We start from the raw sequence: 12,741 nt of genomic DNA, 5'->3' as shown, positions 1-12,741 counted from the left end.
TCCCTCATTTGAACTCTCACAGCCAGTTCCCACTGGGGCCGACACTACAGCACGTCAGCCTGCGGAGTGTTGACAGCCTTTTGCCTTGGTTGTCCATGTGATATGACACGTGATATCTATGGGGATTATATTCTCTTACACCTGTACCGAAAGGTGTTATATGGCCATGTCCTTGAGTGTTGGTCCATTGCCCAATCACTTGTCCGATTCCCTATAGAGAGAGTGTTAAAATGGGACTGGAGGGGGAGGGGGGGTCTGTGCCAGCCTGCCTCTCTCTGGAGCCAATGATCACACTGGAGGTGGGCCAGATATGCATTAAACATTGACTCTACTGTATCTGTGCCTAAATCCTCAACAAGTTTGGTGTTTCGGACACTGCTGTGCATCTTCATCTCGGTATCTTTAATAAACTCCACGCACAGCTGGTGATATTTCAAATCCAGGAGACCTCTGGCCCACTCTTGCTTAAAGATGGCCAGTTGATGACACAATAATGCATTATTTCAAACTTGTAATGAGTTCCTTTGACACCACAATAGTCCTCTATTATCTTTATTCCTGCTCACTCTAAAGACACTAACACACTTGCCGTGTACCCCTGTAGTTGGTCATTTCTCCCCTCTCCTCCCCAGTACATTTTGTCCTGGTAATTGGAGTGAATCATTTTATCCCCCTGACATACATTAAAGTGCCAAGGAAGAAGCACACAGTACCTGATTAATAGGGCCAGATTAAAACTTCACGTTCCGGCCTTTTCCTCCTTAGCGCACCCATAAAAGAGAGGAGAGGAGCAGAGGCGCGCACACACACCCCTGCCCCAGCTGACCGCCCCCCATCCCCATGTTAATGAGAAACCTCAGTAGTAGGAGGAGGAGGAGGAGGCTGCTGTGACACACATACGCAAGCACGCAAGTGCACGCACGCACACACACACTCTGCAAGCACGCACACACATACGCAAGCACACACACACACACATATACGTAAGCACACAGAAGTGTACACGCATGCATGCACACACACGCACACAGACACACCCTCCATCAGCCAGCCACAGATTAATTGGTCATCAGTTGGCCCCTCATCAAGCCCCCCGTGTAAAGAACCAATCCATTCTCCTTCTGACATTGATGGGTTGCCTCTCCTGGCGATTGGGCCCAGATTGATGCTGAGATATTGGCGACAAGGACAACAGAGCCTCTGCTTTCTACTCAGAACTACATATTACTGTACAGTGGTGTGTGTGTGTGTGTGTGTGTGTGTGTGTGTGAAGTGGTGTTGTGGTGGTGGTGAGGAGAGCCATGTGCATTCCTTACGCCACCAGTGTTACAGGCGTAGGGTGGTGAAAGCTGAGAAATAGGCCCTGGCATGGAGGATAGCTGTGACTACATTCCCAGTGTGATTGGGTTTGGCTAGGTGAGGAAAAGGGGGCGGGGGGGGTGGTGGAGTGGGGGGGGGGGGGGCACTCTGAGCCTTTAACAGGACTGCCAGCCACGCTTAGAGCTCCCCCTTAGAGACTCTCGGCCAAATGGGGCAGCCTGGAGAGAGGCATTCATACCAATCGATTCGGGATGTGACGGCCTCACTGCTAACAGCAAGAGGTGGAGACTTGGCTGCCTTTGTAGCGGTCACCCACCCACCTCTGCTGACTTTAGGTTGGGGAAATATCATGAAGAGATCCCACATAGTATTTCTACAGGACGCATTATTTAGTTTCGGCCTCAAACTGGGTCAGGCAGCTGGAAGGTAGCAATATCTTATGAAGTGGTTTCAGTATTATCCTCATGAGGCCTAAAACCTCCTGCCCTTTCAGTTGTGCGTGCATGGTTCTATAAGATGGGACTGCATATTGTTTCTACAACCAGCTGACTGGCATTTCGTGTCTCTACCTGGATGCCCATGCCATAGTCAGACAGCTGGCAGTGCGGGCATCAGCATGGTGGAAAAGAAGCTGAATTATCTGTCCATCCTGGCCAGCTCAGCACTTTCCCACAGCCCATTAGGACCTAAATGATCCTGCCTTGTCAACATTAATTGCTTTCAGATTAGCAATGGAGAAAGGCGTGCCCTTTAAAAGGACCTCTTTTTTTTTTCTTTTCTTTTTTTGAATAGTGATGCAGTATTGAAGGGGGGAGAGTGGTGGGAGGAGGATGGGGGTGGGGGGGTTTGATTAAGGGGAGGGCTAGATAAAGGGATCATTCCAGGGGTTAGGCCCCAAACTGACCCGGGGCTGATGCAATATCTCAACCCCATCATCAAGCACTCTGGGTTAAACCCTGTTGGCACGCAGCTACGCCGGGCCCAAGTTGGCATCGGAAAATATGCAATAAAAATGCAAGGCTGGACGAGTGGAGCGTTATTGGAATGTTTGTAATTTCATCTGTATTTCCTTGATCCTTTGTCCATGCCTCATGTCAGTCCTGTACTCCTATTCCGGAATCCTATTACCATTGTCATTATACCGTATGACGTACAGGAGGCTATAGACTTGACCAGTATTTAGCTTTAGGAATTTAATATTTGTAACATTTAAATACTGTACTCTGAGGATTTGAGAGTCTGTTGTTTAATGGTGCACTGCTCCTTTGCGTGCAACTGGGTAAAATATGATGTGGTCTAATTGGAAAGAAATTAGAGCTTTCCTTTTTAAAAGGCACACGTGATGTAAGCTGGTTAGCCTCAAGGGAGCCTCATTCAATTTAAACTGCAGGAGGGCATCACAGTCCCTGAGTGGGGCTGGTGTCTATACAAAGCACTAGTAGATGAAGTGCTGTCACATACGGTATCATAACTCCATGCCGTTTTTCTCTTTTGTGTTTTTCAGCGTTCACCATGATGATCATCCTGGCTCTGATCCGCATCGGTAAAGGCCGTGGCGAGGGTCACCCCCCCATGGCGCAGATCAGCGGTGTCCCCAACCTGTTCGGAGTGTGCGTCTACTCCTTCATGTGCCAGCACTCCCTGCCCTCCCTGGTGACGCCCATCTCGGATAAGAAGCGCGTGGGCACCCTGGTGGTGGCCGACTACACCCTCATCCTGTGTTTCTACAGCCTGCTCTCCTTCACCGCCATCTTCTGCTTCGACAGCTCCCTGCTGCACGACATGTACACGCTCAACTTCACCGACAACTGCGACGTGCTGAACATCCCCGCCCTGCGCTACTTCCTGGGCCTCTTCCCCGTCTTCACCATCAGCACCAACTTCCCCATCATCGCCGTGACGCTGCGCAACAACTGGAAGACCCTCTTCCACCGCGACGGGGGCACCTACCCCTGGGTGGTGGACCGCGTGGTCTTCCCCCTCATCACCCTGGTGCCCCCCATCATTGTGGCCTTCTGCACTCACAACCTGGAGTCCCTGGTGGGCATCACGGGCGCCTACGCCGGCACAGGCATCCAGTACATCATCCCAGCGTTCCTGGTGTTCTTTGGGCGGCGCCACCTGGAGCTGGTGCTGGGCAGGGACGCGGTCAACAAGCACAGGTCCCCGTTCCGCCACACGGCCTGGGTGCTCTTTGTGATGGTGTGGGCTACCTTCTGCCTCATGTTCGTCACGGCCAACATCATCCTGACTGACACCAAGAAATGAGGACCCCCCCCGGACACTTGCAGTAGTACCCAAGACTTGGTTTCTCTGTGTGGAGTCTCGTTTCCCTCTCTCTCTACCCGAGGCCTTACTTACAGAACTTGGTACAGGTCCGACGGTGTGCCTTTTTCTATGCCTCTCACGTAGCATGTGATACATTGTAATTAAGTGATTTATGATTTATTATCTTAACTTGTTGAAATGGACCAAAGATGTAGTGATTGTTGTCTACTTAGAAAGCTGCTACAGTATCTACAAAACAACAAAAGGGAAAGTTAGGCGGGGTGGTCTGGTAGAATCTGTTCCAGTGTCCCTGTTGTTCAAATCAAGCTGGACAATCAAGGAAGGTGTTAGCACGGCTTTGCACTACACAGACGCACTGTTTCTTAATGCGTTCCTCATCTGTAAATGCCTCATTTGAATCTCAACTGACAACTGAGGGAAGGATAGACGAGAGCAAGAGTGTTCTCTCGGACCTTTAGAACAGAATGTTCCGGCACAAAGACGTCTAAAGCGGAATACGTTTAAACAATTGAAAGAGCTCTGTGGGGGGAAAAAATAGTCTTGACAACTGAGCGCCTTCCTGTTGCAAATTGCGAAGCTTCATAATGAACTTGAAAGGGAAAAAAAATGAACTGAATCAGGGATAATCAGTCTCTCAAGGCTGGCATTTGTACATTCCTCACTGGTGGCTGCTTCCACCCCCCCCCCTCCCCCTCCCCCTCCCTCACATAAACAATGAACCCTCCCTCCATGACAGATCCCTGACAGATAGGCCTGGAGCAAGAGCTCCATCTCCGTTTCTCACCACAGACATCTGTAGCTAAGACGCTGTGCTGCACAACTCTCATGTTTAACACTGTTCTCCACTAAATCATGGTTCTCCATCACCGTCACACATAGACATCATGCATCATTTACTTCATAATCTATCCGGCACATAAAAACTGACAGGTTAATCCGGTTGAACTTTTGACCCCCTAGTGAGTTATCAATAGACACAGGCTAGTTAGATGGTTAGGTGATTACAGTATAACTAGGCGCTGTTCAAATACCCAGTATAATGTACAGTATGCGGTGACAGTAAATCTCCGCAGCAATCACCTGACTGCTTGGCTCAGCTCATTCATCCCTGTCTCCATGCCTGGTTGTAATGAGAATTTCCCAGCTGGCTGATTTGTTGTCAGCTCTTTACTTGAGTTCTTAATGCCGTTGCCTGTAGCGGTGTTTGGCCCGGTAATTTGATTTCACTGCAGGCATGTGGCAGCGGCGGCGGCAGCCTCTCTCCGGCCCCTAGCTCTGCTTATGCAAATGAGGCTCGCTAATGTCCTCACGCCTCACTCTAATTGTCCCGTTTGCCTGTTCTCCACACACATGTCCCTCTCTCCCTGGTCGTTTGCCTGTTCTCCACACACATGTCCCTCTCTCCCTGGTCGTTTGCCTGTTCTCCACACACATGTCCCTCTCTCCCTGGTCTTTCTGTCCCATTACAGTCACGCGGTCGGGAAATCAGAAGGACAGCGCCTGTCTCATATAGAACTGTTGTGCTCTTTCTCGTAGTATGTAAATGGATGATTTGGGTACATTGATAACAATGTATATATGAGTATTGTGCGCCATAGTTGACGGGCATGAGGAGTTCACTCTGGTCAAAAAGGGGAATTATGTATTATTGTACTCTTTGAAATTTTGCAGGCGCAACATTGCACAAGTTTGCGTATTGATTCATTGCCTTGTGTTTTACTTTTTACTTGTGTGTCTTATGTTGTTTTGCAAACCCATACTTATCTTTTAGATGTTTGTAGGGCATTCAAATATTATCTGATAGTCTTCAATGACATTCTGCTGCCATCAATATATATACAGTAGGATACTGTATTTCAACAGCATTATATTATGAATCATGAGATAACTCTGCGTGTTGGTATTGTGTGCAGTGATACTGTGTTTGTAACGCGCAGTGAGAAGGGAAGATGGGAAGGGAAGACAGCATATTTCAGTAAAACTATCTATATACAGTATATCTATTAAAATCTTCAAATCTGTCTTCCTCCCCCTCTTGCATTCTGGGAATTCCAATGCATTACATTTCTGCATGCAACTACCTTTAACACCCATTAAAAGCCATTCAATGTTACTATGTACTTTACGTCTGTTGTTTTGGTCACACCCCCAGATTGTGATGGGCAGAGTCGTTGTTCTTTCTCTTCATTTGAAGTCCAATATACAGTAAGGGTGAAATATGATATGAGCTGGGTGGGTAAAGTATGATTTTAAACAGATTTAAACATGTGTGTGAGGGTGTGTGTGTGTGTGTGTCACATTGAACATTTTAATGCGGTTCCGATGACTCCTGTGTGGAGTTGTGAAATGTGCCTTTATCCTGAGGTTATTCTCGTCCTCAACTGGTTGACTGTGTTGTTTTTCCTTGCTTGTCTTTGTTTTCAGCAGGCTGTCAGATAAGATCTGCATGTAAGCCACTTAATTTAACTGACAATCAATGTCTCCTCAAACTAAACTTGGAAATCCTTGTCTTTTAATGTGTGGATTTGCCTCTTGTCTCTGTGACTTTGAGATGTTTTTGTTGCAGCTGTTTTCACAGTGGTTTTCAATGATTTTAAATGAATGCTTGTTATAAATGTTCTTCATTGTTTAATGTTCATGCTTTGGCGTAATTTCATTAAGAGAGTACACACTCTTTGTTTCTCTGAACCTTTTGAACCGCAATAAAAAGAACATATCTTTTGAAATCGTCTCTTTGATGGTGAAGTAATGTTCTCATTAAAATTCCTTTTATTTGGTAATTACTGCAGCAACCATGACTAAAAAGGTAATACATTTTCACTCCACATTGCAAAAGACAAATACTATTTCTTTTTAAGCCCTTTGACGACAAGAGTTTGAAACATTTCCAATTTGAATACCCTGGTTTTGACAAAATAGACCTGTCAACATTTGTCTCACAGTGCCATTAAGGCCTTCATCAACAGCGTTTTTGATATTCAAAGAGCGGTTAAGGCTCTTGGAATCCCTCATCCAACATTTCCACCCGTACTCTCCTCCGTCTTGCATGAAGCTGCTCAATAGTTTTTACAGTGACAACAGATCCCTTTTTATTGTTGTAATAAACCTCCCTGCTGAATTTCAATTTTGGCAAGGCTGCGACAGCGTAATTTAATTTACCCTCTGCCCTTTTATGTATGTGGGTGTGTGTCTGTATTTGGGGATAGAGCTATAATTGGAAATTAAAACTTTGCAAAGCTTAATGTATTCACAGTTTATTTAATTTCTCCATGATTTATACAATGTTGAGATGGAGAGGAGAAGCGGGAGAGGTGGTGGGTCTTACTGGATTTGACTCTCTTCTACTCATTTAATTGGATGAAATGTGGAATTATTCCTGACCTTGTTGGCCCCTTGAATACTCCCCCATTGGAGCATGGAGATGTGGTTCGTTACAGAGTAGACCTTTCCCACTACCTGTCTCAGGTATGATAGCCACACATTTTAAAGGCCTACTATAAATTCTGCTCTCTAATCCATGTAATACAGTAGGAGTGCCGACAATATGTCCATGCTTTTGCCAGATGAAGTCAAGTTGGTTTTGAATCTAGTGATTGACTGGCGGGCCTCAGAGCTAAATCTCAATAGCGAATGAGGACAATGACCAATCGACAGTTCATATTTCAACTGTAGCCTTTGATATGTGCTGAGGCCAGATGGTCTGAGTCTAGGAAGGCCCTGTGGAGCGATAGTTACATACACTGTACCCTACCCTACGTAGTCTCAAATGTCCCACACACGCCACAACAGCTGTATTCATAATTATTAGTAATTATTTACTCTTGTCAGATGGCTAAAGACTAGAGTGTCTGGGCGGGGAGAGGAGGGGCAGGGGGGGATGGGGAGGTGGACGTGAGTGGACGCCTCCTGTCCCTCCTCCCCTGTCTCTCTCTCCAGTCTTCTCACCCCCCTGGGGACGGGAGGACATGACCATCCTGGTAATGCCAGACTAGTGAGGCTCATTCTGGGCATCCGCTTGAAACTGAGGTATGTTTATAGAAAAGGTTAGAATACTGAGTGGGGGGGTTTAGGGAAAGAACAGGTTTTAATGTAACAGATTGAATTGTGTTGAATAACTGCATTGTGATTTCTTGAATACTGGTAGGCAATTCAAAGAAAACCTTGAAGGTGGAGGTGAAACCATTGAGAAGGTGGAGGTGAAACCATTGAGAAGGTGATGAATTCTGCTAAGAAAGTCCCCTTTATATGTAGTCCTAATTGAGTTTCAATGTCAATCCACTCTGATGATCTTGGCATAGGTTAGCAGGACATTTGAACCATCCCTGGTGTAGTCCCATCCTCCCTACCTATAGTACATGACTGATGGGTTTTTCATAATTCAAGACAGATCATTTCCTCCCTAAAGTGGATATTCATGCCTGGGTGCGAGTCGCTTTTAATGACTCCTTTTCACACACTGTATCAATTGGAGGTTCATTACCACACTGTGGGTTTAGTAGATGTATCTAGGAGAGATTAGAGGCACTCTAGATGTGTTTTAGGGATGGTGGCCAAGCTCTGCTTGTTGAAAGGCTCTCGTCACCTTATCACCTGGCACTGGGAAGAGTGAAGGCGTCGATAGGAGGAGGAGCACGCTCCGACACAATTACTACACCCTCCTTTCACTCAGAGAACCCATCATTTATGGTCTCTTCTTCCCAGCTCTTGGGAATATTCCAGGGAATATCAACCTGAGTGAGATATATATCTTAAAAGATCACCTGTCCTAATCTCTACTTCTGACTCAGTTCATTTTGAGTTTCAATTTCATTCTTGGCATCTATCTCCTTCTCCTTCTCCTTCACCCTCTCCCTCTCCCTCTCCCTCACCCTGTCTTCCTCTCTCTCTGTTTCTCTCACTTTTTATCTCTCTCCATTGACAGACACATACTAGTTGAATATTCCAGAGGAGTCACTGTCTGGAAAACATGTCAATGCTTGATTTATGACCATTAGCTGACTCACAGTAGAACACAAACACCCTTTACCTCTCCACCAAAATATTGTTTACGTGTATGGGGTGTTATGAACACTGTAACCTGACAGGCCCTATAGTGATTCATCTTTGATCATCTACATCAGCCTATTGGCCCAATACTCAGTATTCACTCTGTGTTTCGAATGGTTTTCAATAGCAGCATCATAACAGGTGTTTGTAACAAAATGGAGTGAAACATTTGTGAATACCTGACTGGCTAACCCTCGTTCTTAAAGGGATCGTTCACTTTTTAACAACCTATAGTCAGATGGTTCTTTACCCTGAAAGTAGTGCATGGGCCCATAGACCACGTTCATGGTAGGGAACCTGACTATAAGGTGTAAACAAGTGAACTATCCCTTTAACTTTAGAAAAAACATATGACATTTAAGTCCTCCTCACCAAGAATTGGAGAATTGATCTGTGAGAGAGTGACAGACCTCAAGATGGTATCTTCATGTACCATTAAGCACTTTCAGCACGGTGGCTCGAGCAGGTGACTTCTGTCTGCTGTCAGCTCGCTGCTTCACAGAAGAACCGTCTAATCGGAGGAGGACCTGACACCTGTCTGGTTAACAGCCTCTCAATGACACTAAAATCCCCCCCCCCCCCCCTCCACACACACACACACACAAAACAAAACAAACAAACACACCTAAACAAACACAAACACACCTACTCTCCTCTCACTAAAGGAGCTTTCTGGTCAGCTGTCTAGCCACCCAGAGCAGGGATCTCAACTCAAATCAGCTCTTTTTAATTTAATCAGGTTAAGATGTGAGAAGGGTGCAGGAATGGAGAAACATGGACCCTGTTTGCATACACCCTTCCTCCCTCCATTCCTTAAAGAAATCACTGAGCTGACATGACAAAACAATACAGTCAACAGCTTACTTTTTTTCCAATCGCGTTCGATCTGTGATTTCCTCAAGAAAGTTGAGGATGCATTTTGAAAGTAGGGCCATGGAACTTCCATGTTGGCATAGTTCAGGTTTGGGAGGACATTGTCCACTCTAGATAGTAATAATCACACCGTAGCCCCTGAAGCTCTCAGCCCCACTCTCTCTGGCCTGGAGTGTTTGAACAGTTCCATGTTGACAATGGTTATGTGTTTCCCCAGCCTGGACTCTCTGTTCTCAATCTGCCTGTATTTACACAGGAATCACACAGGGCTCTAGCTGAGAATCACAGTGAACAAGCAAACACCCCAGACGGGAGCTGTCGCACACACTAGCTAGTCTTCTCTCTCTCTTTCTCTCTCTCTCTCTCTCTCCACAGTGCCAGCAGTGTCCTTGCCCAGAAACGTTGGACAGTGTGCAAACAGTCCGTTATCAATCTACGGAGACGCTTAGTAAGCCTGTATTGTTTGGATGGAATTCTCTCCCGTCCTGGATTTCAACCCTTATCGTGTTTTTTTAATGTCCTTGAATCGCTTTATTGCAAGAAGCCCATTGGTCAATGATCACGGTCAGTCAAGATGATTTGTACTGTGTTTTTAGTTCCAAGGTGTGTGCGTTGACATTTCCTTTCGAAATAAAGACTTTACTCGACTAAACTTCAAGCTAAACAGAGTCTGTTGTTGACCACAAATGGCTGTGGTATTGGTAAAGCTATTTGACCAATTGGTTTACTCTGTTTAGGGGGTGTGGTCATGGTAAGCGTGGTGGAGGGGTGTGAATTTGATGTGTGCTCTCTCTCTCTCTCTCTCTGTGCCCAGAGCTGTCTGAGCCCTGCTTCATCATCCATCACCAGCCCGGGGAGGTGGTGGGGAGATGTGTGCTGCATGGCAGATGGGGCAGAGTGCAGCAGTGCTGCTCCCTGCCACATATATACACACACACACACACACACACACACACACACACACACACACACACACACACACACACACACACACACACACACACATACACACATGCACGCACGCACGCACACTTTATTTTTTTTTTTCCTCTCACTTTCACACACACACACACACACACACACACACACACACACACACACTATTATTGTATATCCTATGTCTCTCACATACGTCATGGACATGTTAGTTACACTCCCTGTGCGTCTCGAGTCAGCAGCACAGCAGAGGGAGTGACCTGTGGGCAAACCTGTGGCAAGATTAATGGGGTTAATCACCATCACATCAAATCATTTCCTTGAGGTTGACATTGCTAATCATGGATCACTCAATACCCTGGTCTCTTATCATTTATAAGCTACCTTTTCCAGGTAATCAGTATGTAGCAGGGTATAAGGGTACTGTATATTGAGTATTGAGATGAGTGAATATTGAGATGAGCCATCTTCTGTACAGCACTGAGCCTACATTAGTGGAGTTGCCATGGAGTTGCCACAGGCGCCAGCGCTCAGATCACATGGGTCCAGATGGGTGAAAAGGTTGCAGGTGGTGGTGTGACAGGTTCAGGTGTGTGTGTGCTGCTGAGTATGTATGGGTGTGCATGGGTGAGTGATCTGAGACTGCAGTGTAAAGGTGTTCTGACAGACAGGACCTCTCAGCCACCGGTCCATGGACTCCCCCTGGGCTACAGCTCGTCTCCCTTAATGGCACCTCGTCAAACGGCTGAACTGAAGAATTTAAACTCTGCGAGAGTGTGTGGGTGGGTCTGTCTGCGTGTGTGTGTGTGTGTGTGTGTGTGTGTGTGTGTGTGTGTGGGTGTATGTGTCTGTGTGTCTGTCTGTCTGTGTGTGTGTGTGTGTGTGTGTGTGTGTGTGTGTGTGTCTGTGTCTGTGTCTGTGTGTGTGTGTGTGTGTGTGTGTGTGTGTGTATGTGTGTGTGTGTGTGTGCGTGTGTGTGTGTGTGCGCACGTGTGCCTGTCAGACATATCCATCTCCCCTCCCCAAGGGCTCCCATCTGGACGTTGGTGTGCGGAACGTGGGCCTGGCAGCGGAGGATTAAGAGACAAAGTTTGGATTGATGTGGTCCGACAGTGGGGGTCAGACAGTCAGCCCCGCGCTCCTCGTTAGGACACACGCTACCAGAATGCAAAATGGCGCCGCTGACGGCAGCTTAAGCCCTGCAGAGTGATGATGCTGAAACAGCCACCGAGGGACTGGAGACAAACGGCGATGAGGCTGGTCACTGTCACCATCCTTGTCCCTGTCAGTGTCACCGTTGGGAGACTGTCACACCCACTGTCAATGTGTTCTGTCAGCCTTGAGTTTGTGTGTGAACTGTATTTATGTCAAGCGTATGGATGTACATATAAACGTGTCTCAACATGTTGGTGTATAGAATATGTTAGTGTGTTAAGGTGAAGATGTGAGCGTGAGTGTGTCTGCATGCTTGAGTGAGTGTTTTCAGTGTTGGGAAGAGTCGTTGAAATGCTGAAGAAGGCAGCTTGCTGCCGAAACGAGCGTGCAGCTCTCTTCCTTTCTTTTAAGAATCTTAGCCTTATGTACAGTAGCCCATCTGGTTGTGTATATCTCTGTCTCTCAGAACCTGTTGAAGATGTACTGTTTCAATGAAAACAAGTTTGACTTTCCCAGTCCTGGACCCATCTACTGTACATTTACAAACCACTGTCCCTGGGCCCTGCGTGCTTGTGCTGACAAGGCTGCTATTGATTCACTGGTTCTCAATCACATCCTTGATCAAGGACACAAGCGTTTAAACAGCCTTTATCAAGCACATTTGTTAATTACGGTAGATTACTGTTTTTAAATGTCGCATAATTAGTCTTTATGCTTTCTCAGGACTGTGAGGATCGATGACCTTTAAGTGAGGTTAAAGACGAGATGAGGGTTGAATATCAAACAGTAATCAAAAGAGAAAATGTCTTCCTGAACGAACTGAATAGACTGAATTAGTGTTTTGAATGAGTGTTTTTGAGTGCTGATTTAAATTAACATACGTTTGAGCTGGTTTTATAAAGTGAGGAGCAAGTTATTACCTATCCACCATTGACTCATACTCAGAATGGGCAACTTTGTTAGAATTTCAAGCACTCTCTAAGCCGTGATGGATTTGTACTTCCACGCTCCTAATTAAACTCTTGTTTCTGGATTTTCATGCAGGCTCAGTGTTCAATCTGTTCCTCCGTCTTTGAAATGTTATCGCTGCACCATTTGGGATTCGAGCTGCACTGCAAATGA

The 12,741-nt window shown here is 46.2% G+C and overlaps 1 protein-coding gene across 1 annotated transcript in view; it reads left to right on the top strand.

Moving 5' to 3' along the window:
* The window catches only part of tmem104 (transmembrane protein 104), a 53,627-nt gene extending 47,300 nt beyond the window's left edge, over positions 1-6,327 (top strand). The window contains exon 10 of the mRNA XM_083677249.1: positions 2,825-6,327. Coding sequence (XP_083533375.1) covers positions 2,825-3,588 — 764 coding nt within the window. The 3' untranslated portion in view covers positions 3,589-6,327. The remainder of the gene's footprint in view (positions 1-2,824) is intronic.
* Positions 6,328-12,741: the final 6,414 nt, after the last annotated feature.

This window comes from Argentina silus, assembly GCF_951799395.1.
Source record: "Argentina silus genome assembly, chromosome: 9".
In the NCBI taxonomy this organism is placed as follows: Eukaryota; Metazoa; Chordata; class Actinopteri; order Argentiniformes; family Argentinidae; genus Argentina; species Argentina silus.
This window is presented reverse-complemented; position numbering and strand designations above follow the sequence as displayed.